The 26,576-nt window shown below is 42.2% G+C and overlaps 1 protein-coding gene and 1 pseudogene across 2 annotated transcripts; one reads left to right on the top strand and one right to left on the bottom strand.

Annotated features, from left to right (window-relative positions):
* Positions 1-848: 848 nt before the first annotated feature.
* Positions 849-947, bottom strand: LOC117088855 (annotated as a pseudogene).
* Positions 948-15,311: 14,364 nt separating this feature from the next.
* Positions 15,312-26,338, top strand: GINS3 (GINS complex subunit 3). Of its 2 annotated transcripts, XM_033218625.1 has the most exons (4): positions 15,312-15,951; positions 23,269-23,502; positions 24,681-24,752; positions 25,848-26,338. In XM_033218625.1, the coding sequence occupies exons 1-4, from the start codon at positions 15,766-15,768 to the stop codon at positions 25,848-25,850; spliced, it is 495 nt and encodes a 164-aa protein (XP_033074516.1). In that variant the 5' UTR covers positions 15,312-15,765; the 3' UTR covers positions 25,851-26,338. The 2 variants fall into 2 exon arrangements, with proteins under 2 accessions (XP_033074516.1, XP_033074515.1); XM_033218624.1 differs by having other exon boundaries at positions 24,681-26,338.
* Positions 26,339-26,576: the final 238 nt, after the last annotated feature.

Below are 26,576 nucleotides of genomic sequence, written 5' to 3' on the forward strand. Positions count from 1 at the left end.
CTGGCTCTGAGGACGAGTGTTTTGGAGACCAGAACAGGAGCCACACTGCCTTTTATGACCCAGTGTCAGGAGTCACACAGCGTCACTTCCATCAGGCTCTGTTGTTTGAAGCAGTCACAAAGCCCACCCAGATGCAAAGAATTTGCAGCTATGTTTTTAAAGCTGCGATGATCTGTTCTTCAGTCACAAATAATGTGCCCTTTTCTCACATGCAAAACACACACCCTTTTCCAAGATTCCTCCAGACTCTCTTTCCATTAGGACACCTGGCTCGGACTGTTTGAGATCTGCTCTTCTTTGTCATGGGCTCCCCGTGAGGCTACTGTAGAAGTCTTAGAAGTATTATTGTCTAGCTGACATGGGCTAAGAGGCATGCCCTTTGGCTTCGTCCAGAATTTGGGGTATAGCTAAGAGGAGACACAAAAAGCTCAATTTTAAGTCTTTCTGAGGCCATTAACGGGGTTCTTACAGTTACGCACTGGATTTCCTGAGACTGTTTTCCTAGTATTACTCTTGTAGAATGTTCCCCATTCTGATTTTGTCTGCTTGTTTTCTCTTGGTGTCATTGAACCTTTTTCAAATCCCCTTCCCTCACCTCCATATTTCCTGCAAAATTGTGTCTGGAGGCTTGATTTGATTAAGGTTGAATATTTTGGCAAGAATACTTTGTAGGTGATTTTGAATACATTATACTGCATGATATCTATAGGTATACCATGTCAGGTTGTCCTACTGTTAATATGTTAGGTTCCATCACTTGCATATGGTGCTGACCCCCAGGCCTCTCCATTGTAAAAATGTACATTTTCTTCCTTGTGATTTTCATGAATTTGTGGGGTGATACTAGGAAAAATATGAAATGCTGCAAAAATTCATGTCATCCTTGTGCGGGGACCATGTTGATCACCTTGGCATCCTTCTAATTTTAGTTTGTGCTATGGAAGCACGTTCTGCCCTGGCTCTCATGGATTTGTAACGGTAATTGGTTCTTTGCCTGATGCATGTGGCAAGTCAATATGCTAAGGCAGAAGAGAAAGAGGTTTAATCATAAGCCCGCCAAATAATAAGACAGGAGAAAATCCCAAATCTGTCTCCCTGAGGAGTTTGGGGCTAGGGATGTTAAGGGTTTTGGAATGGGCCAAAGTGTGATGAAGATGGTTGATGGGTCAGCAAGTCCAGGGTGACGTCATGGGACAGGGAGATAAAGAAACTGTATCTGTGCATTGATTTGGTTCCTCTGTGGGATCTTTAAAATGGTTGACATCAGCTACTCCGCTGGAATTAAGGATTGGCTTAAGCCATTCTTACACAAAACCGTTATGATTCTAACATCAGAAATCCCATCTATAGAAACAATGGGGATACAAATGGTCAATATCTAGTGCTACATGAATTTTGGTTACAAGAAAGTGGGTCAAATTGCAGCCTGACTAATGCTTAATTATAACTATATTTCTGCCCAGAATTCTTGTTAACCATGTGAGGACAGCTTCAAATACAGCTCTTCCGTCTCTTGTGCCAGCACCTGCTCCTGCTCCAGATGTCTGTTGACTTAGGCTTAGAATATCCCTAAACTGCTCTCACTTCCTTGGTGGTCATTTTTCCTACTTTTGGTTAAGCCGTGCTCGTCTTTGCTCCAGATTTGTTGTCAATCAGATTTCACCTGCTCTCTATCCTCCAGAAATTCCTGTATCCTTCTGGTCTTCTGGTGGCCCTCTTTATTGTGTTCATGTGTTTTTGTGGGCTTCATGTGTATGTAGGAAATACTCACAGAGAGACAGAATGTGTTGTGTAAGGAGATTTGAGGCAGGAAGTAGGGAGTTAGTGTATGTGCTGTGTTCAGTCAGACATCTCTGGCCAACCTTTGCTCTTGGGAAACTATATCCCAGGGCAGAAATGAGGAAGTGTCATGTGTATCAAATCATTACATTGTATCCCATAAATATATACCATTATTATTTGTCAATTAAAAATTTTTAAAAGGGCCAGGTGCAGTGGCTCATGCCTATAATCCCAGCACTTTGGGAAGCCAAGGTGGGTGGATCATTTGAGGTCAAGAATTCAAGACCAGCCCGGCCAACATGGTGAAACCCTGTCTCTACTAAAAATACAAAAAAAATCAGCCGGGCGTGGTAACATACACCTGTAGTCCCAGCTACTTGGGAGGCTGAGGCAGAAGAATTGCTTGAACCTGGGAGGCAGAGGTTGCAGTGAGCAGAGATTGCACCTCTGCACTCCAACCTTGGTGATGGAGTGAGACTCTGTTTCAAAAAAAATAAAAAATAAAATAAATTTAATTTATTTTAATTTAAATTTAAAAAATCAGAGGATAGGCCGGGCGCGGTGGCTCAAGCCTGTAATCCCAGCACTTTGGGAGGCCGAGATGGGCGGATCACGAGGTCAGGAGATCGAGACCATCCTGGCTAACACGGTGAAACCCCGTCTCTACTAAAAATACAAAAACTAGCCGGCGAGGTGGCAGGCGCCTGTAGTCCCAGCTACTCGGGAGGCTGAGGCAGGAGAATGGCGTAAACCGGGAGGCGGAGCTTGCAGTGAGCTGAGATCTGGCCACTGTACTCCAGTCTGGGCGACAGAGCGAGACTCCGCCTCAAAAAAAAAAAAAAAATCAGAGGATAAAGATAGAAAGCAGGTTGTTATGGATTGTATTATGTTTTCCCCAGATTCATAATTTGAAGCCCTAATTCCCAATGACTGTATTTGGAGACAGCATCCTTAAAAAGGTAATTAAGGTTAAATGACATCATAAGGGCGGAGCCCTAATCCAACGTGACTGGTGTCTTACAAGAAGAGAAAGAGACACCATGGATGAGCATGCACAGAGGAAAGGCCACGTGAGAACAGAGCTAGAAGGTGGCCATCTGCAAGCCAAGGTGAGAGGCCTCACCAGAAATCAACCCTGTGGACACCTTGATATTGAGCTTCCAGCCTCCAGAACTGTGAGAAAACTAATTTCTGTTATTAAGCCACTCAGTCTGTGATATGTTGTTATGACTCTAGCAGACTAATACACATAACATGAAAGACATGACCTCAGGGAAGTGACTTATCCAGGTTTTAGAATTTATTCTGTAACCAGTGGGAAGACATTTGGGTCATAAGCAGCGGGGTAACGGGATCAGAACTTGGGAGCAGGAAGGTCACTATTGAAGTAGTCCAAAGGAACTCCGGAGTGAGGAGACAGTAGAGGCAGGGACACCAACTAGGAGGCATTTTAAGCGTATGGGTGAGAAATGATGACGGCTTGAACAAAGACAGTTGAGCCAGTAATATAATAACAAGAAGGTAAAGTCAGCAGAATTTGTTGACTGGTTGGATGTGGGGAGATAAGAAAGTAAGAAATACCAAATTCTTCCCAGGCTCCTGAATTGCATCTAGTAATTGAAATGAACATTTATTTGTTCATTGCAGGTAGTAACTGCAATGAACATTTATTTGTTCTCTACCCAACTTCCTTCTTCCTAAGAGCTTCCAGATTGTCACTCAACACGACCTCCCAATCTCTCTTGTAAAGCCCATGTGCTTTGGAGAAACTGAACTCTATCTTGGCTTTAGAGGTGGGCCTGGACTGACCTACATTAATTAGCACATTCCATGAAGTGCCCTTTCCCACTTGACAAGAACAGGGAGGTGGATAGACCTGACTTACTTGAAAACCATCTTGTGACTCCAGGCCCCAGGAAAATGGGCCATAGACTGGAGCTGACCATAGCAGACCAAAGCAAGGATAGATCCCCAGTGGTATCCTCAGGCTATTGGATCAACCAACCATGAAGTCCTTGACTCTCTTGTTATAAAGCCTAGAAACCCCCTTATTCTTTAAGCCAGTTCAAATTGGATTTTTATGTTACTTGCCATATAAAGACACAGGTTAATTGCCACTTTAGTACAGCAGGCAGCACATCAGTCTCATAAAGATACAGGTCGTTGGGTAGATGGTGGTGCCATTAACCAGGAAATGCAAAGCAAAAAGAGGGACTGGTTTGAAAGGAGAGATGCTTTGTCCTGAACTTGCACAATCCCACATCTTTGCTTGATGTTGATCCTTGGGCCTGGAAAGTCCTACTCATAATCTAAGGTCCTATTCTGATGGCCCTTCCTCTAAAACAGTGTAAACCCCTCTCATATCCAGTTGAGAATTCAACATGCCTTCTGAACCTGCGTACATTTTGGACATGGCTCTATCATTGCTTTTTTTTTTTAAGTCTTGCTCTGTTGCCCAGGCTGAAGTGCAGTGGTGTGGCATGTTCATAGCTCATTGCAGCCTCAACCTCCTGGGTTCAAGTAGTCCTCCCACCTCAACCTCCTGAGTAGCTGCTACTATAGGCATGCATCACCACACTCAGATAATTTTTTAAAAAATTATTTTTATAGATGGGATCTTGCTGTGTTGCCCAGGTTGGTCTCAAACGCCTGGGCTCAAGTGATCATTCTGCCTCAGCCTCCCAAAGTTCTGGGATTACAGGCATGAGCCACTACACCCACCTATTATTGCTTTTATCACCTCATGTTACCATGTTCTCCTCTGGGTGCTGACTGATCTCCCTGACAGTCAAGAACACATCGTACTCATCTTTATGTACAGGTTTGCAGCCCCAATGCATCTAATAGGCACCTAAACATCTTGATGAGTAAATGAAAGCTGTTTCACCCATTTTCTTTTCAAGCTAATGAACCTGCTCACCACCCCACTCATTTGGACTGAGAGAAACTGGCTTATCAGACCAGGGAATAAATTACTTATCAAGTTACCAGAAAAATCTGAAAATATAGGAATGGTAGGAAAGGGTAATTTTATGGGATTGAAAACACAGAAAAAGAAAACTTGAATTAACAAGTTACCTCTATAATAATGATGTGATGTGTTTACATCGTTGGCTTTAGTAGCCACAGCCAACAGTTTTCCACAGTGGTTGGACCATTTTACACTTCTGTGAGGAGGTTCCACTTGATTCACAGCCTTGCCAACGCTTTTCTGTCCTTTTCATTTTAGCCATTCTGGTGGGTGGTATTGCATTTGGGTTTTAATTTACATTGTCTTCATGACTACTGAAATTGGAAACATTTTTATGAGTTAATTTTCTCTGATCTTTTTTTCTCAGCTTTTTATTATGAAAATCTTCACCCACAGAAAAGTTGAAAGGCTGGCATAATGAACATGCATATACTTAGTACCTAGATTCAAACAGTTGTTAGCTTTTTGCTATATTTGCTTTGTGTATGTGTGTGTGTGTATAATTGTTTTGCTGATCCATTGTAAAGTAAGTTGCAATCATAATGACACTTGATCTATATACCAGTATCTCCTACAAATAGACATTTTTCTATATAATGATAAAACTATGATCATATCTAACACGACTGATATGGTTTGGCTCTATGTACCCACCCAAATCTCATCGTGAATTGTAATCCCCACATGTTGAAGGAGGGAGGTGATTGGATCATGGGGTGGTTTCCTCCATGCTGTTCTCATGATAGTGAGCGAGTTCTCACAAGATTTGATGGTTTGAAAAGTGGCAGTTTTTTCTTCTCTCTTCTCCCCCCTGCCGCCTAGTTAAGAAGGTGACTGCTTCCCCTTCTGCCATGATTGTAAATTTCCTGAGGCCTCCTCAGCCATGCAGAACTGTGAGTCAATTAAATCTCTTTCCTTTATAAATTATCCAGTCTCAGGGAAGTTCTTTATGGCAGTGCAAAAACAGACTAATACACAATTAACAACAATTTCCTAAAAATATTGTGTAGTGGTCTGTGTGCAAGTCTCCTCAGTTGTCCGCAAAGTACCCGTAATCTACTTTTTTGAACTAGAAGCCAATCAAGGCCAAATCCTTGCATTTGATTGTTATAGCACTTTAAACAGACACCCCCACCCCATTTTCCCCATCCCTCATCCATGACATTGAGTTTTTGGAGAGTCAAATTCTGTTCTAGAAGTCTATATAAAGATTTTTTTTTTTTTTTTTGAGATGGAGTCTCTCTGTCACCCAGGTTGGAATGCAGTGGCGCAATCTCCGCTCACTGCAAGCTCTGCCTCCCGGGTTCACGCCATTCTCCTGCCTCAGCCTCCCAAGTAGCTGGGACTACAGGCGCCCATCACCACGCCCAGCTAATGTTTTGTATGTTTAGTAGAGACGGGGTTTCACCATGTTAGCCAGGATGGTCTCAATCTCCTGACTTCATGATCCGCCCACCTCGGCCTCCCAAAGTGCTGGGATTACAAGCGTGAGCCACCATGCCCGGCCAAGTCCATATAAAGATTTAAGAAAAAAAACACTCCAAAACTTCACTGGCCTCAAACGATTATTTTATCATATTTTACGATTTTGTCAATTGTGAATTCAGGCAGAGCCCAGTCAAGCAATTCCTCTTTTTCGCATGACATTGACAAGGTCTCTTGGTGGTATCCACTTGTCATATGGATATGGTCTGAAGGCTCCAAGATGGCTTCTGCACACTCATGTCTGAGACCTTGGTTGGGATGGCAGGAAGGCTGTGATTAGCTGGGACTGCCCACCAGAGCATGTCCATGTTGCCTCCCTGGCTAGCATGGTCTCAGAGGGGTTTCCTTACATCCTGACTCCTGGCTCTGAGGGGGGGTGTTTTGGGGAACAGGACAGGAGCTGCATTACCTTTTATGATCCAGTATCGGGAGTCACACAGAGTCACTTCCATCAGGCTCTGTTGTTGCTCCCATTATGCTCTGTGACAAAGCCCACCCAGATTCAGAGAATTTACAGCTGTGTTTTTGATTTTTGGGTTTTGTGTTGTTTTTCTGTCACCCAGGCTGGAACACAATGGCACAATCACAGTTCACTGCAACCTCAACCTTCTGGGGTCAGGCGATCCTCCCACCTCAGCTTCCCAAGTAGCTGGGACTACAGGCACACACACCACCATGCCCGGCTAATTTTTGGACTTTTTGTAGAGGCAGGATCTCACTGTGTTGCCCAGGCTGGTCTCGAACTCCAGGGCTCAAGCGATCCTCCCACCTCTGCCTCACAAAGTGCTAGGATTATTAGGCATGAGCCACCATATCTGGCCTGTTTTCAAAACTGCCATGGTCTGCCCTCTGGCCACAAATAATTTGTCTTTCTCTCACATGCAAAACATGTACCCCTTTCCAAGACTCTGCCAAAGTCTCATCCCATTGTGACATCGGGCCGGACTCTTTGAGGTCTGCCCTTCTTGGGCTCCCTGTGAAGCTGCTGTGCAACTACACCCTCAGGAGTCCTCAAAGCATTGCTGTCTAGCTGAGAGGTGCTAGGAGGCATGCCCTTTAGATTCTTAGCTCTTTGTGTAACTAAGAGAGCACAAAGCACCATCCTACATCTTTCTGAGGTCATTGACAAGGGTCTTAGAGTTATGGATTCCCTGAGACAATATTTTACAAGCATTGCCCTTGTAAAAATACTCCACAGTCTGATTTTGTCTGCTTGTTTCCTCTTGGTGACATTGAACTTCTCAAATCCCCCTCCCTTACCTTCATTTTCCATGTAAAATTAGGTTTTGATGCTTAATTGAATTCAGGTTAAATATTTAGGCACAAATACTTCATAGGTGATTCAGTATACATACTGCATGATATCTATAGGTACATCATGTCAGGTCATCCTGTATTAACAGGTTAGGTCTCATCATTTTCATAGAGTGGCGACCCCAGATCTCTCCATTGTAAAAATGTACATTTTCATCTTTGTGATCTTTGTGATTTGCATGGGATGTGTGGGGTGGTATTATCAAAAATGCAAAATGCCTCACAATTCATGTCATTCTAGTACAGGGGCTGTTCTTATCATCATGGTGTCCTTCCCGTTTTAGTTTGTACCATGGAATCAAGTACTGACCTGGCTCTTGTGAATACAGCTCTTTCATCTCGTGTGCCAGCACCTGCTCCTGCTCCAGGTATCTGTTGACCAAGCTGGGAATATCCCTAAACTAGCTTTCACTTCCTTGGTAGTCATTTGCCTACCTTCGGTTAAGCTGTGTTCGTCTTTGCTCCAGGTTTGCTGTCAGTCAGATCCTGTCTGCTTTTTATCTTCCAGGAATTCCCGTATCCTTCCGGTCTTCTGGTGGCCCTCTTTATTGTGTTCCTGTTTTTGTGGGTTTCATATGTACATATCAAATGCCCACTGACAGACAGAATGTATTGTGTAAGGAGATTTGAGGCAGGAAGTAGGGAGATAGTGTGTGTGCTTGTGTTCAGTCAGATGTCTCTAGCCAACCTTTGCTCTTGGGAAACTATATCTCAGGGCAATGATGAAGGAATATCACATGTATTAAGTCATCACATTGTTCTATACATATATATGTATGTGTATATATATATATATATCATTATTATTTACCAATTAAAAATTCAAAAATAAACTTTAAAAAAGTTTCAGAACATGAAGATAGAGACCAGATTGTTATGGACTGTGTTTTGTGTCACCTCAACACTTGCAGTTTGAAGCCCTAACCTTTAATGTGACTAAATTTGGAGACAGAGTGCTTCAAAATGGTAATTAAGGTTAAATGAGATCCTAAGGGTGGAGCTCCAATCCAATATGACTGGTGTCTTATAAGAAGAGAAAGACTCCAAGGATGCATGCAGACAGAGGAATAACCATATGAGCACATAGCGAGATGACAGCCATCTGCATGCAAGGAGAGAGGCCTCGGAGAAACCAGCCTTGCCTGATGAAGTTGAATTAACAGGTACCTCTCTTATAATGATGCAATAGCTTCTTCTTTGCAAGTTAAGAGGGACACACACACACACGCACATACACGCACATACAATATCTCTCAATATATAAGATGGGTTAACAATTTCTGTTAGTGCTGCTGAAGACTGTGGGAAGAATCTAAAATTGGTGCTACCCACACACAAGGTTGCATCATGCCCATCAATTTATTTTGATCTCATGGAAGGCGTTTTGGAGCAGTGCTCAAGAAATAGCTCAACCAAAAGAACATCTAAATTATGTAAAAATGAACTCCAATGGTTCAGATCTATTAATCTTACATAGTAAGATTTCAAACATAGTACTGTAATTCCAAAACACAAATAACTGTAATAATTTGATCTCATAGGAGATAAATTCTACCTAATTTTTTGCAGGAAAAAGTTGGAGAACAATACTTTATCACCTTCAAATATATTTGGTAACTGAAACTGAAGGGGAGACAAGTGTAGCCAAGCCTAGACCAAGGATGATCATCAATAATGACAGCTATTTAACAGATGATCATCAATAATGACAGCCATTTGACAAATGTTCATGGAGTGCTTACTATGTCCCAGGTATTCTCTGAGGTGCTGAGGACGCAGCACTAAACAAACATGAATAATGATGATAAGAAAGACATTTATTGAGCTCTTATTGTGGGCTAGGCCCTGAGCTCAGTGCTTTGTATACAGCTGACCCTTGAATAACATAGGTTGGTTTGAACTGCGTGAGTCCCCACTTATACGTGAAGCTTTTTGCAATAAAAGTTATACCATGGGCTGGGCATGGTGGCTCACGCCTGTAATCCCAACACTTTGGGAAGCCAAGGTGGGCGGATCACAAGGTTAGGAGTTCGAGACCAGCCTTACCAACATGGCGAAACCTCATCTCTACTAAAAATACAAAAACTAGCCAGGTGTGGCAGCCTGTGCCTGTAATCCCAGCTACCCAGGAGGCTGAGGCCAAAGAATCACTTGAACCCGGAAGGCGGAGGTTACAGTGAGCCGAAGTCGTGTCACTGCACTCCAGCCTGGGCAACAGAGCGAGACTCCATCTCAAAAAAAAAAAAAAAAAACTGTATACCATGTGTGTCTGACTCTCCTACCTCCCCTTGCAAGTCCTCCACTTCTTTCACCTTGGCTACCCCTGAGAGAGCAAGACCAGCCCTTCCTCTTCCTCCTCCTCCTCAGTCTATACAACATGAAGATGACAATGATGAAGGCCTTTATCATGACTCACTTCCACTCAATGAATAGTAAATGTATTTTCTCTTCCTTATGGTTTTCTTAACATTTTCTTTTATTTGGCTTACTTTATTATAAGAATACAGTATATAATACATACAATACTCAAAATATCTGTTAACTGTTCAATAAGGCTTCTGTATATAATACATATAACATGTAAAATATCTGTTATCAACTGTTATCAATAAGGCTTCTGGTCAACAGCAGACTAGTAGTAGCTAAGTTTTTGGGAAGTCAGAAGTTATATGTAAGCCAGTGGCTCACACCTATAATCCCAGCACTTTGGGAGGCTGAGGTAGGAGGATTGCTTGAGGCCAGGAGTTCGAGACCAGCCTGGGCAACATAGCAAGATCTCACCTCAATAAAAATTTTAAAAATAATTTTTTAAATTTAAAATGTTATATGTAGATTTTTGACTGTGTAGGGGTCAGTGCCCTGACCTTCTCATTGTTCGAGGGCCAACTGGGTATTAGCTTATTTATCCTACCCGCACCACAACTCTGTGAGCTGCTATCATTATCTCCATTTTACAGATACAGAAGCTTCTGAGAGGTAACTCACCCAAGGTTACAAATCCAATTAAAGTGGTAAAAATTGGACCCTACTCAGGCCTGTTGGCTTCCTGAAGTAACACAGCAATTGACTAGAAATGGCTGCTGGAAATGCTTCATAGGTAGGGAACTAGGCCATTTAAAATTGTATTTGCTTAAGCATTCCTTTTTTACAGTTGATACAAAGGTAAAATTCAGTACAGTTCTACCAAAACTCAACAAAATCTACATTACTGGAGCCCAATCAATGAACTTTCATCATGATATTAATGACTTAAGCTCATGGATCTACAGAATTATATTGTAACTAGCATGTATCTTGGCAAACAACTTTTTTTTTTTTTTTTTTGAGACAGAGTCTCCCTCTGTCCCCCTGGCTGGAGTACAGTGGCATAATCTCAGCTCACTGCAACCTCCATCTGCCAGGTTCTAGCAATTCTCCTGCCTCAGCCTCCCAAGTAGCTGGGACTACAGGTGTACACCACCATGCCTGGCTAAGTGTTTGTATTTTTAGTAGAGATGGGATTTCACCGGGCTGGCCAGGCTGATCTCGAACTCCTGACCTCGTGATCTGCCCGCCTCGGCCTCCCAAAGTGCTGGAATTACAGGCATGAGCCACCGCGACTGGCCCAGCAAATTATTTTTTAACCACTTTAACTTAGTATTTTCAGTGTTTTACTGCTACATTTTGTAACCACTATAATACCTACATATCATCTGTACTATTATTTACTTAAAACTTTTACTTGATGTTTTAAAGGAAATTTAATATTACTGCTCTAAATAAAGAGACACTAAATCACTCAATAAATACTTACAAAGTGCCCAATACACACTAGGCAGCAGTGACATAGCATTGAAAAAGAAACTAAAAAATATCCCCACCCTCATGGAGCTAATGTTCTATTAGGGGTAACAGACAATAAACTAGATAAATGGCCGGGCATGGTGACTCATGCCTGTAATGCCAACACTTTGAGAGGCCTAGGCAGGCAGATCACTTGAGTTCAGGAGTTCAAGACCAGCCTGGCCAACATGTGAAACCCCGTCTCTACTAAAAATACAAAAGTTAGCTGGGTGTGGTGGCAGATGCCTGTAATCCCAGCTACTCAGGAGGCTGAGGCAAGAGAATCACTTGAAACCGGGAGGTGGAGATTGCAGTGAGCAGAGATTGTGCCATTGCACTCCAGCCTGGGCAACAAGAGCAAAACTCCTTCTCAAAAGAAAAATAACAAAGTAAAATAAACAAGATAAGTAAAATATATAGTTAGAGACTGATCAGTGCTGAAGGGAAAGGTGGGTGTCGGTCCATTCTGTGCTGCTGTAACAGAATAGCTGAGACTTGGTAATTTCTAAATAACAGAAATTTATTCTCTCATAATTCTGGAGGCTGGGAAGTCCAAGATCAAGGCACCAGCATCTGATGAGGGCCTTCTTGCTGTCCTCACATGGTGGAAGTCAGAAGGGCCAACAGGGGGACAAATTCTGTGTTCTCACATGGCATGTGTAGAAAGAGAACCCACTCCCCCAACCCCTTTTTATAATGGCATTAATCCATTCTTGAGGGTAGAACCCTCATGATCTAAACACTTCCCATTAGACCTCACATCCCAACATCGTTGTATTGGGGATTATGTTTCCAGCGCATGAATTTTGCGGGATATTGTCAAACCACAGCAGGGGGTATCAAGTGTGTAAGTTAAAACTGTTGTTAAATAGTTAAAATTTTAGATAGGGTGGCCAGGGAAGACCTCATCGCGAGAGTGACTTTTGAGTAAAGACCTGAAAGGGACAAGCCATGTGAAAATCCAAGAGAAACACAATTCAGGTAGCAGAACAGACAATGCAAAGCACTGAGGATCAAGTGTGTCTGGGATGCTTAAGGAACAACAGGGAGGTCATGGGCAGAAGCAAGGAGACTAGAGAGCTAATGCAAAAATTCAAGAAAGAGGTGATGGTGACTTAAACCAGAATGATGAGAAATGGTCAGATTCTAGAAATATGAATGTTAAGTCAACATTTGCTGATGGGCCAGTTAGCTGATGGGCCACTACAAAGTGTAAGGGTTAGGAGATCAAGGAAAACCCCAAAATTTTGGCCTGAGCAGACAACTGGAAGGATGGTGCCCAATACATTTCTTTTTTCTTTCTTTTTCTTTCAATGAACCATGTGCACAGTTTTTCATATTTCTCCTTTTTCTCCCCACCCCCAGATTTGCATTTCTGTCACTTGCACCACAACCTCCTCACTCAATGAAAGAAATTTAGAAAGCACTGGGATTCAAAAGAACAGATGTAAAGGTTGCTTGAGGTTTTGCTCATCTAAAGCCTGTGTGTTCTTTGGAGGCTGTGACTTTTGAGGGCAAGTCATAAAAGCTAAAGCAGCCCCTGCCCTGTTCACCAAAAACACTTGTTCTAAGTTATAAAACACTGCAGTTCTATGATTCTGAAATCTTAAAAGGATTATAATGAAAAAAATACTCTATTTTCAAGGATCCAGCAGACATTTTTCAGAATACTGAAATTTTGTATATTGTAAATATACCAAATATACTCTGAATATTATTAGTATCAGCTTTCTCAGAGAACAGAAATACTACTGGCTCTTAGGATTTAAGCTATTAACACATATCTGTGCTTGAAAACCACATGCCACTTTTGTCAAATGAATTGATGCAGTTCAGCATCATAAGCTGAAATATTCGTTAATTTCACCTTTTTCTGATTTATTCACTTGTTCATTACTTCAACAAAAGGATAATTTAAATAGAGTAACAATATATACACAATGATAGTTTCATGATAAGCCAAGACATTAAATAAGACAAATAAGGCAATCTGATTTTATGTTAAACATTGGCCTGTTACTTTATTATTAAAATAATAGTGGTATTTGAGTTTGGAGCCAGTATTCTAGTCTTTGTATGAAGATAATGCCTTTCTTTGGCATCAATAAATCAGTATGCATCTATCTTAATTATATCAGCATAAAAAATAGCTTACTGTCCTTGGCAGTAAATAACATTGCCTTCAATTAGCCAAATTATATTTCTATCTCAAACTACATCCAGTACCATATATCCATGTCATCAGAGAAATTTTAATTATCACTGCAGATTGTGTTTATTTTTACATTGGACTATATCACAAACCGAACATTTAAAATATGAAAAGGGAAAAAACCTTCATATAACTGCCTCTCAACGTGCCTCCTCTCTAAAGCTTCTAGGCTGCTTTCTCCATTGGGCTGCAGACCTTCCTGTCTAGTAGCTCCTGGACACCATGTGTCCCAAACTGAACTCATCCTTTCCCTCCAACTGCCCCTATTCCTGTGTTCTGTGTATCTATTCATGACATGTCCATCCACCTGGTCAACCAGGTTCAAAACTTGAATCTCTGACTACTCTCTATACTTCACTTCCTATATCCAATTGGTTGCCAAATACTGCCCATTGAACAGCTTCCAAGTATCTAATCTCTCTCTTCTTTATCTACTGCTGGAATTCTCTTCCTGAAGCTCAGATTTATGTTATTATTTGCCCCCAAACCTTGCATTTTCCTCCCATTTTCTATGGAATGGCCTAACTCCTTAGAAAGGTACCAAGACTTTCCAGAGCTTGGCCATGCCTTTCCACCCCACTGTACCTTGTTTTCATTGTCCTCTGAATTTCATTTATAAAGGTGACTGGGTGATGACAATCAATGAATTAGTGGCCAATGCCTTTGAAAGTTTTATAGTTCTTAAGAGAAGGGACTGTGCCTATGACCACACGAGAGAGTATTAGGGTCAGTGAGGAAGTAGAGGGAGCAAGGAGAAAGCCCAGAGCCTTTATTGCCGTGGGAAGCAATGGGCGAGGCAGGGAAGGGAAGTCTGAGCAAGCTTAGGATTGAATAGTTTGAATAATGTTGGCGAGCTCTGGGATATAGGGGTGAATTTTAGTTGTCTGGTACTTGGCCATGGGGTGATTTATTACAGTGACTTGGGGCAGGGAAAATATTGGTGTGTGAGATGGATAAAGGTGGTGTGGGGATATAGGCTTGGGTTGGTTGGTTTGTATATGAAAGGGGTGTTCACAAGCAAGTTGTTTGCCATCTCTAGGAATTAGCTAACTCTGGAGGGGCAATTCTTCCCCAGGTCCCCAAGGCCCCAAGATGTCAACACATCATAAAATACAGAAAACAGAAACTAAAATCCACGATTAATACACACCTCACTTCCCACACACCCTTTACTCCCAACTCCAGTAGCCACAGAAATGCTCTTCTAGACAAAGTAAGTTCTGTAGTGCATCTCTCAACAATCTCCTACCACCCATAGCCCTGGCTGAGGACAGTCATCGAACCTGATACTATGCGACCAGGGTCCTTCCCCTGGTCACTGGATAGTGATCGCACCCAACACAGGCACTCCCATCTATAGGGTGGCTGGCGATCTGTGACCATTGTGGCCTGCCTGGACCAATCGATAAACTGGACCAACTGGATTTCCATTTTTAGGGATTTAAATTCAGAGCCACAAAAGGAGATTGTCAGTTGATGATGCGCTAGGATACCCTGAAGTACACTCACAACCTTTGAAAACCATGTGCAGTCTAGTGCTCCACCCCTCTACCCACCCCATCCAACCCCCACCAAAATACTAACCAAATACAACACACTGGTTCATCATCTAGACTATAGTAACTCACTGGGGATAGTGCTGGAAGTTTTTGTTTCACATTTCTTTCAAATACCAAGATTAACGGAGTTGCACAGTGAAAAAAACTGTAGGAAAGAGTTGGACTTAGGCCTGGAGTGAAGGGCACAAGATGCCTTTATTTTAAACCCCTAAAAGTGTTGCAAAGTGTTTTTAATTTCATATAACTATTTAAGGATCACATGAACACAATCCAGTACAAATGGGTCCAGGAGCTTCAGCGAGCGTTCCAGCTTCTTCGTACGTTCCCCTACTGGGCAACAAGCGGAGGGAAGAGAACTTCCGGCGCCCCCACCTACCGCTCCCCTGCCCTGTCCAGCTGCTCTAAATCTGCAGACTTCGTCGATTGCTTCTGCCTGGGCGGTACCGTCCGAATCGACTGCACCTGTCTGACGCGTCCCTGGGCGCGGGAAACGAGTTTCAATCCACTTTCCTGACCCCAACCATACTGCCCAGTGTCCGCCTCCCCGTCTTGTACACCCCTAACTCCCTGAGGCTCCTCCGAATCACGCGAGTGGAAGCGGAGAAGCTCAAGTGGCCGCCATGTCGGAGGCTTATTTCCGAGTGGAGTCGGGTGCGCTGGGGCCTGAGGAGAACTTTCTTTCTTTGGACGACATCCTGATGTCCCACGAGAAGCTGCCGGTACGCACGGAGACCGCCCTGCCTCGCCTTGGCGCTTTCTTCCTGGAGCGGAGCGCAGGCGCCGAGACTGACAACGCCGTCCCACAGGTGAGCCTTTGGGTGCGGGGTCCCGCCCGGAAAGACTTCAGCTCCCGGCGGGTCTCGCGGCCCTGGGACGCCGCGTCGGGGCGCGCTGCCCCCTGGGATTTGTAGTTTTCGTGGAGCCAGGGCCGAAGGCGCTAACGACTTCTTCCTGGAAACTCAACGGGGGTCCCGTCGCTCTCAGGGTGGTCTCCAGACTTGTTGTTCGCCATCTGTGGTGAAACTACCTTTATCCTAGGTCGCCAAGCAGCCTCCAACATTGATTTCATTTTTGAAACTGTCCAAATTCGTTAGTGTCTTCCCCCTACCACCCCCTGCAACGTGTGTTGAATGCTTGAAGATTGGCTCCAGCTGAATACTTCAGAATTAGAGTTCTGATTATGTTTGCCTTAAAACAGCTTTGGGCTCTGTAAGAGCATGTGATAAGTGGGAACCCCAAGTTGCTAGATTCATGCCTGCATAATGATGACAGGATCAGCACCCACTTACTGAGGGCTTACTTAGTGCCAGCATGGATGGATGTGGGGAGTAAGCTTTTACCTTTAATCCTTCAACAGCCAGAAACGTTGGGTCACTTGGCCAGGAGCTTGAGTTAGTGGTGAGCTGGGATTCGGAACCAAAGGTCGTATAGCTTCAAATATAAAACTGTCCCAGGAACAGGGCTTATAATGGTTATGTTGGATTTCCTGTTTCACCTGTTTTGTTTAGAACGATGTTTTTTGTTTGGTCTGTTTGTTTCAAGTTAACTTTTATCAAAGTAATACATAACCAACGTTTTAAAAGTCAAATAGGCCAGGCGCGGTGGCTCACTCCTGTAATTCCAGCACTTTGGGAGGCCGAGGCTGGCGGATCACGAGGTCAAGAGATCAAGACCATCCTGGCCAACATGGTGAAACCCCATCTCTACTAAAAATACAAAAATTAGCTGACTGTGGTGGCGGGCGCCTGTAGTCCCAGCTACTCAGAGGCTGAGGCAGGAGAACTGCTTGAACCCAGGAGGCGGAGTTTGCAGTGAGCTGAAATTGTGCCACTGCACTCCAGCCTGGCTACAGAGCAAGACTCCATCTTGAGTCAGATAGTACCGAAAGATTTATAAGAAAAAATAACAGGCCCTGCCTTGCTTTTCCCACTTCCCCCTCCAAGTCCACAGGGCTCATGTACCTTTTTTAGTGGTGTTTTAAGATTCATCTCTGTATTTCTAAATAATATTCTTAAACTTACCTTGTTGGGTTTTTGTTGTTGTTGTTGTTGTTGTTGTTTTTTGGATGTAGACATTATCTGTTGACTTTGTATCCTAGCAAATGAGGATTTCGTTCCCATAAACACTGGTAAACATGGCGCTATGCTGCCCATACTTTATTCATATTTCCTTAGTTTTTAGTTAATGTCCTTTTTCTGTTTCAGGATTCCACCTAGGATACCACATTGCATTTAGTAGACATGTTTCCTTAGCCTCCTGACAGTTAATCAGACCTCCTTGTTCTAATGACCTTGATGGTTTTGTGGAGTGGTGGTCAGGTATTTTGTAAAATGTTCCTCAATTGGAAATCTTTGGTTTTGGGGTAGTTTTGTTTTTGGTTTTGGTTTTTTGGTTTTTTGACGGAGTTGCCCTGTCATCCAGGCTGGAGTGCAGTGACATAATCTCAGCTCACTACAGCCTCTTCCACCTCCTGGGTTCAAGCGATTCTCCTGCCTCAGCCTCCCAAGTAGCTGGGATTACAGGTGCCCACCATCACACCCAGCTAATTTTTGTATTTTTAGTAGAGCCAGGGTTTCACCAGGTTGCCCAGGCTGGTCTGGAACTCCTGACTTCAAGTGATCCACCCACCTCAGCCTCCCAAAGTGCTGGGATTACAGGTGTGAGCCACCTCGCGCAGCCACCTTTGTTTTTGTTTTTATTCTTTTTTCTCGGGATTAGACTTGGTTATCAGCTTTAGGGAGGAAGACCACAGAGGCAAAGTGCCATTTTCATCACATATTAAGGGTACCTGCTATCAACAGGACTTTTTACTCTTCATTTGAACCTTGGCAGAGGTAATGTTCATGAGTTTGCTCCACGTTTTCATACTGTACTCTTTGGATGGAAGTCATTATCACTCACTGAAGGAGGAGGGAGTCATGTTCCACTTCTTTGAGTGCAGAGTGTCTCCATTAATACTTTAGAATCCTTCTGCATGGGAGATTTGGGTAGGAAGGTTTGTATGACATTTAATTTCATTTATAGAATTATTCAGACTTTATTTCTTCTTGTGTTCATTTTGGTATATTGGTTTTTAACTAAAAATTTGACCATTTTATCTTTTTTTTTTTTTTTTTTTTTTTTTTGAGACAGGGACTTGCTCTGTTGCCCAGGCTGGAGTGCAGTGGTGTGATACGGCTCACTGCAGCCTTGACCTCCCAGGCTCAAGTGATCGTCACACCTCAGCCACCTATGTGGCTGGGATTGCAGGTGCATGGCACTATGCCCAGCTAATTTTTTTTTTTTTTTTGAGACGGAGTCTCCACTGTGTCGCCCAGGCTGGAGTGCAGTGACCGGATCTCAGCTCATTGCAAGCTCTGCCTCCCGGGTTTACGCCATTCTCCTGCCTCAGCCTCCTGAGTAGCTGGGTAGTTTTTTGTGTTTTTTAGTAGAGACGGGGTTTCACCATGTTAGCCAGGATGGTCTCGATCTCCTGACCTCGTGATCCGCCCGTCTCGGCCTCCCAAAGTGCTGGGATTACAGGCTTGAGCCACCGCACCCGGCCGCCCAGCTAATTTTTGTATCTTTTTTTTTTTTTTGGTCTAAATTTTCAATGGTATCAGTACAATGTTCAGAATTTCCTTTACTATCTTTTTAATGTCAGTAGGATTACAGTGGTGCCCTTATTTTTATTTTTAATATTAATAAGTTGTGTTCTCCCTTTCTTGATTACCCTTGCCAGGAGTCTATCAATTTTTTTATTCTTTTAAAAGAACTAACTTAGGACTCTGTTAGTTTTCTCTTTTGTACCTTATTTTAGGTCATTAAGTTCTTAATTCTTCTACTTTATTTGGGTTTAATTTTCTATTATTCCCCACCACACACACACCCACATTTTGAAATGGAAACTTAGATCATTAATTTTTCAGTCTTCTTTTATACATTCATAGCGATACATTTCTTTTAAGTACAACTTTAATTGCATTTCATAAGTTTTGATGTGTTATATTTTCATTATCAATGAACTAAAATACTTTTTAGGCCGGGCACAGTGGCTCACACCTATAAACCCAACACTGGGAGGTGGAGGCGGGAGGATCACTTGAGCCCAGGAGTTCGAGACCAGCCTGGGCAACATAGTGAGTCCCCATCTCTACAAAAAATAAAAATAAAAAAAGCCAGGCACGGTAGCACACACCTGTGGTCCCAGCTACTCAGGAGGCTGAGGCAAGAGGGCCATTTAAGCCTTGGAGGGTCAGTACTGCAGTGAGCCATGATCACACCACTGCACTCCAGCCTAGGTGACAGAGCAAGATAATGTCTCAAAAAAATAAATAAAAATTTTAAAAAACTGTTTAATTTCTATTGTGATTTCTTTTTTGACCCATAGGTATTTACAAGACTAGTGCTTAATTTCAAACATTTTGGGTTGGTCATTTACCATTTTTGCTTTTTATTTCTAGCTTGATTCCACTGTGGCCAGAAAACATAGTCTGCATGATTTCAGTCTTTTGAAAGTTGCTGAGACTTGCTCTATGGCAAAGCATAAGACTAATTTAACCATTCTGTGTGGACTTGAAAAGATGTCTGTGTGAGGTCATGGTGTCCAATAAATAATCTGTATGTGTGAATTAGCTTATTTGTTAATTGTTTTGTTGAGAAATTCTCTATCCTTGCGATTTTTTTTTTTTTTAAATCCTGAAAAACATGTGGACCAGGCATAGTGGCTCCTGCCTATAACCCTAGCACTTTGGGAGGTGGAGGTGGGAGGATCACTTGAGGCCAGGAGTTTGAGATTAGCCTAGGCAACATAGCAGGACCCTCTCTCTAGGAAAAATTGAAAAATTAGCTGAGTGTGGTGGCACATGCCTATGGTCCCATCTACTCAGGAGACTGAGGCAGGAGGATTACTTGAGCCCAGAAGACCATTGCACTCCAGCCTGGGTGACAGAACAAGACCCCATCTCTTAAAAAAAAAAAATGTTAAAGTCTCTCACTATGATTATGGATTTGTCTGTTTATCCTTCTGTTAATTTAGACAAATATTAATTTTCTGGTAGATATAATGACCCTTTTATTGTTGTCACATGTCCCTCTTTATCTCTAGTAATGTTCCTGTCTTTTGATTAGTGTTTACATGACATTTTTTCATCCTATTTTTAATTTTTCTGTGTCTTCATATTTAAGGTATGTCTCTTTTTAAGCAGCATGTAGTTGGGTTTTGTTTTTTATTCAGTGTGCTGATTTTTAATTGGTATATTTAATCCATTTACATTTAATTTAATATTGACATATTTGTGTTCATTTTTACCTTCCTACTTTTTTCTTATGTCCCATCTGTGTTTTAGCTTTCTTTTTCTATCCTTTCTTGACTTCTTTTGCATTAATCAAATTTATTTTGCTATTCATTTACCTTTTTATTAGTTTATTTAGTTATATATTCTTCTTTTATTTTAGTGGCTACCTTAAATATATTACACAATCATTTTTGACTAAAAAGAATGTTATATAAGTTACTACTTTCACTACTTCACAGAAATGACTAGAATCTTAGAACACTTACACCCATTTTGTCACTTGTGTTAATCATGATGTATTCTAATTTGACTCATTGAAAACCCTATAAAACACTATTATTATATATCCACTTACATATTCTTTTCATTACTCTTTTTTGCTTTTTGCATTTCCATAGTTCTTTCTGGAATCATTTTCATTCTCTCTTCAGAATTCCCTTACTCTGGATCTTCTGGTGGTAATTCTCAGTTTCTGTCTGTGTCACAGATCCCCAGAACCAACCCAGATTCCATGGTTCACTAAGAAGACTCAGAGGACTCAGCTCGTGGTTAAGATTTATTACATCAAAACGATATAAAGCAAAATCAGCAGAGGGAAAGGTTGCATGGAGTAAAGTCTGGAGGAGACCAGGCACAAGCTTCCAAGAGTCCTCTCCTAGTGGAGTCACACAGGACACACTTAAATTCTCCAGTAATTTGAATTCTGATAAAATGTGTGAAATACTGTTTACCAGGGAAGCTTGTTACAGACTTAGTCCCCAGGGTTTTATTGGAGGCTGTTCATGTGGCACTTTCTGTCCAGCACAGACCAAAATTCAGACTTCCAGAGGCAAAGCAGTTGTTCAACATGAATCGCATTGTTTGCACAAACAGTTCAGGCACACTCTCATTGGTTCTGGGACGGGTGAGAATCCCTCTTCTGAAATCCAAGTTCCCAGATGCCAACCAAGGGCCAACCTTACAAGCAGGCCTTGCTAAGATAGCAGTCTCAGGCCTACCATGTTAACTGTTTTCTGCATACTTTCTCTATGGAAATGCCTTTATTTCACCTTTACTTTTAAAGAATATTTTCACTGGGTATAAGATTTTACACTTGCAGTTATTTTCTTTTAGCACATTAAAAAAATCCACTTCCATTGTTTTGCGTCTTCCATAGTTTCTGTTAAGAAGTTGGCTTTTTTTTTTTTTTTTTTTGGAGATGGAGTCTCACTCTGTCGCCCAGGCTGGAGTGCAATGGTGTGATCTCGGCTCACTGCAAACTCCACCTCCCGGGTTCAAGTGAGCCTCCTGCCTCAGCCTCCCAAGTAGCTAGAATTACAGGCGCCCACCACTATGCCTGGCTAATTTTTGTATTTTTAGTAGAAACAGGGTTTCACCATGTTGGTCAGGCCCGTCTCTAACTCCTGAGCACAGGTGATTTGCCTGCCTTGGCCTCCCAAAGTGTTGGGATTACAGGCATGAGCCACTGCGCCGGGCTAAGAAGTTGGCTTTTACTCTTAATGTTCCTTCTTTAAAGGCAGTGTGTTCCTCACTCCCATCTACAGCTGTTTTTAAGATTTTCTCTGTCTTTGGTCTCACAATTCAGGTAATATATGCCTAGTTGTGATTTTATTAGTATTTATTCTATTAATACTTGTTATTCATAATGTTCCTTGAATCTGTGGTTTGATATCTTTTTTTAATTTTGAATAATGTATAGCTATTATCTCTTCAGACATTTATTTTGCCTCAGTCTGTCCCTCCTCCCCATTAAAATACATGCATGTTGAAGTTTTTCTTTCTTTTACACCTTATTTCATACATCTCTTAGGCTCTTCTCTGTTTTTTCTCTAGATGCTATAGTCTGAATATTTTCTATTGACCTTTTCTCCCATTCACAGTCCTCTCTTCATCCATATCCGGTCCAGGAAACATGTTAAATTTGATTTAATCTATTGACTTGTTAGGTTCAATTGTTATATTTTTCAGTTCTGGAATTTCCATTTGATTTTTAAATTTATCTTAAAGTTGGCGCCTAATTTCTCTGCTATTCAATGTCAGATAGAGGGCTTACATCCATCCCTTCTGTCTCAGATCTTAGGCCCTCATGTCCTGGTGGTGTTGGCAGCCTTGAACTCAGTGTTGGTCTGTCTAGTCCTGTGCAGTTTGCCAAAAGCTCTGCTTCCGCTCCCACAAAGCTGTTCCCATCTTTTTGCAACAGTTCTCCCTTGTGAGAGTTTTTGGCTTTTACTGCTTCACTCAATCCAGTTGTTTGCCTTTGATTTTTTGGAGATCTATGACTCTTAATTTCTGGTCTGTCATGACCACCTTATCTTGTTTTCTAATTCTGTTGAGGCTTTAAAAACTAGAGACATGTGTTCTGTCATCTCTGAAGCTGTGAAGTGGGATGGGAAGGGGCTGCCACCCCGGCTCAGGTTGATCCTATTTTTCTTTCTGACCCCTAGCACCCAGTAGGGTGCTTAGCACATAGCAGGTACTTGGCAATTGGATATTTAGAATAAATATTGAATATTCAAAGAAAAAGGAAATGTTTACTATAGTTCTGAAGTGTCTACAATTGGACAGTTTTTATTTGTGTTAGTTAGAAGACTCTCTCTTATCCTGCATTTTTGTTCTCCACCATGTTTTTGTTGTATAAGTCCATTTTCTCTCTCCATTCCATCATCACATAAAACTTCAGCCCATGCACTTCATTGCTTCAAGTCACAACCAGGTCTTCTGTGCTTGACGGCCACTCCCCCAGAGAGAAAAGGTAGTATTGCTCAGGCGATGTGTATTTCCTTTTCGTCACACACATTTCCTATGTTATTTGTCTGTTTTTAAAATCTACATTCATGCGTGCTGCAGGGTTCCAAGATTGAACTCCCCTTGTGGCTGGCAAAAGGACTTTTTGACAACAAGCGACGGATCCTTTCTGTGGAACTCCCCAAGATCTACCAGGAGGGCTGGAGGACCGTGTTCAGTGCGGATGCCAATGTGGTGGACCTCCACAAAATGGGGCCCCATTTCTATGGGTTTGGCTCCCAACTCCTGCATTTTGACAGTCCCGAGAATGCAGACATTTCCCAGTCTCTGCTGCAGGCAAGTAATGGGTGTGAAAACCTGTGGTGCTGCACCTGTCTCAGGAGCCAGCCCAGATACTACTTTTACCCAGGACAGTGTATGACTTGTAAATTTAGTTTGTTGTTATTCCAGGTCAGCCTACAGTTACACTGTCTTCCCATTATATATTATATATATACACATACACACACACTTTTTTTTAATATGACTTGTCTGCGACTACTCCTATTTGCTTGCTACAAGTTGAGGCCAGCAGGAACTCTAGGAAATGAGAACAGGGTGATGATGGCCAGGCGTGGTGGCTCACACCTGTAATCCCAGCACTTTGGGAGGCCAAGGCGGGAGGATTACTGAGCCCAGGAGTTCAAGACCAACCTGGGCAATATAGTGAGATCCCATCTCTATTAAAAAGAAAAAAGACAAAAAAAGGGTGATGGTACATTACAGATGACAGGCACTTAGATACACAGTTCCAGCCCTGACCTGAGGGTTCCTGTTGGAAATACAAGAGTTATTGGGTTGTTTCCTTCCTTTGTTCTGGGGTTAGGGCTTGGCCCTGCCATGAACTAGCAATATGACTTTGTCAAGCTACTTGACCTCTCTAGACATCAATTCACCTGTAAGAATTGATGGAGATGATAATAGTGCCAAAATTGTAGAGTTGTGGTAAAACTATGCAACACCGTGTAATAAACAATAACTCATACTGTTATTACTTTTCCAGGACAAAACAATGTTATACATCTGTTCCCATCCTTTATGGTATAGCCTTATTTTAATTTTTCATAGTTATTTTTTATTCTGTTACTGTTAGAAGAAACCATCATTTCTGTCTCTTGGGACAGAAGCATTTGCTACTAATGACTAATGACAATGCTAATAAGACAATGCTAATAATGACAAAAGTTTCTCAGGGAGCTTGCTGTGTGCTAGCCATTTGCTAGGTGCATTACATGTATTCATTGGTTTTCTTAACAACTTACTGGATTTTTATAACAATCCACTTCACAGATGAGGAAATCAAGGCTTGGCAATGTGCAATAACTTTCTTGGGTGCTAGAGGGAATTCAGACCTCCTTCTGAGTCCTACACATCATTCTTTCTTTTCATGCCATTTAAATGTTCTGAGATAAAATGGATATGACTTTGTGGGGTGTGAGGTCAACCTTGACTTCTCTTACTCCCTTGTTTTCCAGACTTTTATTGGACGTTTTCGCCGCATCATGGATTCCTCACAGAATGCTTACAACGAAGACACTTCAGTCCTGGTAGGCAGGCTAGACGAGATGGAGAGGGGCTTATTTCAAACAGGGCAGAAAGGACTGAATGACTTTCAGTGTTGGGAGAAGGGGCAGGCTTCTCAGATCACAGCTTCCAACCTCGTTCAGAATTACAAGAGAAAATTCACTGATATGGAAGACTGAAGGCCGGAAGAACACAGAATGGCTCCTTGTAGACGTATCCCGCTGTGTGTCCTTGATAGGAGCTGGCTGGCCTTGTACAGAACCAGAATCTTGTCCCATTTCGTGGCTTATTTCCTGTGGCCATAGGGAATTATAGGGAACTGGACATGCTGGAGGATGTGGGTGTCCCTGGCTCTGTGGGTCTTCCAGGACCGTCCCACCCTGCTGACCCACAGCCCAGGCCCTTTAACCCAAAAACCCACGGCCAAGGAGAAATCAAAGTCCTTCCTAAATAAGAATCACTGCCATATAATATATCACAGTAGAGTTAGAGTTGAGACTGGGATTCCTTGTGTCTGGGAGTTTGGACAGCTTCAGATGTACAGTTTCACTAGCCACAAAGCACAGGTACAAACTGGGTCATCTTCGCCTGGTCACAAAATGTTCTCTCGATCTTATTTGCCTCATCTTCCTCATGGTGGTACAGAGGATAGCACCCCATCATGCTGGCCTGACTAAATATCTCCTGCTGCCTGCCTGCAGGGAGTTACCCCAGTTTCCAAAAACAGTCGCCCAGATAAAGGAGGAAAAGAGAAAGGCAGACGAACGGCATGGCTTTTACTAAAGAAAAGATATTGGCCTCATACTCTATACTCAGGGCTTAATGAACTGGAATCTGCGTAACTCAGCAGTCAGCCCGGAAGGGAAATAGTTAAACTGAGCTTATTTTTGCCTCAGAGAGCCTAAGAGCACCTGCACACTGATTCCACTCCCTGTCTAGAAAAGCTGTCAGGGAGGCGTTGGGAATTGCAAAGTAGTTATTAAGGGGTGTTAACCAGCCTGCATTACATCCGGAAGTCAGGACTTGGTTGCTGACTGCGAAGGGCCTTGTTTTCGAAACCTAACATTGCAAGTGTAAGAGAGCAAGAAGGCTCCATTGTGCTTTTTTTTCCTCTTCAGTAAATTTTGCAACCTTATTGCATAGAAGATCCCTGACCATTTACTGGAACCTGGTTAAGCAAGCACAAATCTCTTTTCCTGAAGATCAAGGATGCAACCTCAGGTTGAGAAACAAACAGCATTACCTGGGCCCATTAGACCGTTCGCAGGGCTTCACTGCTTCCCCTCTGACACTCCACAACTAGCAAAAATTGTCTTTGTCATTGGAGATTATAGAGGGATTTGGGTATCCAGATTGTGCAGATGCAAACTTAGATTGTCTTGATGCAAACTTAGAACCACAGAAATGCTTTTAAAATGCCTCTTTTAAGATGGAATTGATGTTTTTATAATTTGATTTTAGTGCTAAATAAATGATGGACTTTGTACATGAATGTGTTCTGTACAAGTACTCTTTCTGTCATTAGTACTACAGATAATCATCAAAGCTATCAGAATTTTCTCTTTGATCATATCTGACAGTAATGCACAAATAAATCCATGTTTTAGCAGATGCTCTTTTGCTTGTGTGGTACACATAAATAGGAGGTACATTCTCTGTAGGAGGGTGCTGTGTCCTAGGAAGATGAGATTGCCATTACTACCGCAGCATTTATATATAGCCAGGGCCCCAGAAACCATTCATAGAGCGAGAAAAGCATATTATTTAACTTTTGGCATCATTCTTTTCACACATAGCTTTATATTTAAAGTCAACCCTAAGTCTGCTGCCGTTTTTTCCTACTTCCA

The sequence above is a fragment of the Trachypithecus francoisi genome, unplaced genomic scaffold (genome assembly GCF_009764315.1).
Source record: "Trachypithecus francoisi isolate TF-2019V2 unplaced genomic scaffold, Tfra_2.0 Lachesis_group10, whole genome shotgun sequence".
NCBI lineage: Eukaryota > Metazoa > Chordata > Mammalia > Primates > Cercopithecidae > Trachypithecus > Trachypithecus francoisi.

Bases quoted from the DNA above. Each gene is read 5' to 3' on its own strand.
- GINS3 (XM_033218624.1), top strand. From the start codon at position 15,766: ATGTCGGAGGCTTATTTCCGAGTGGAGTCGGGTGCGCTGGGGCCTGAG. The intron at 15,952-23,268 runs GTGAGCCTTTGG...TGCGTGCTGCAG, and splicing joins CTGACAACGCCGTCCCACAG to GGTTCCAAGATTGAACTCCC. The intron at 23,503-24,680 runs GCAAGTAATGGG...CTTGTTTTCCAG, and splicing joins TTTCCCAGTCTCTGCTGCAG to ACTTTTATTGGACGTTTTCG.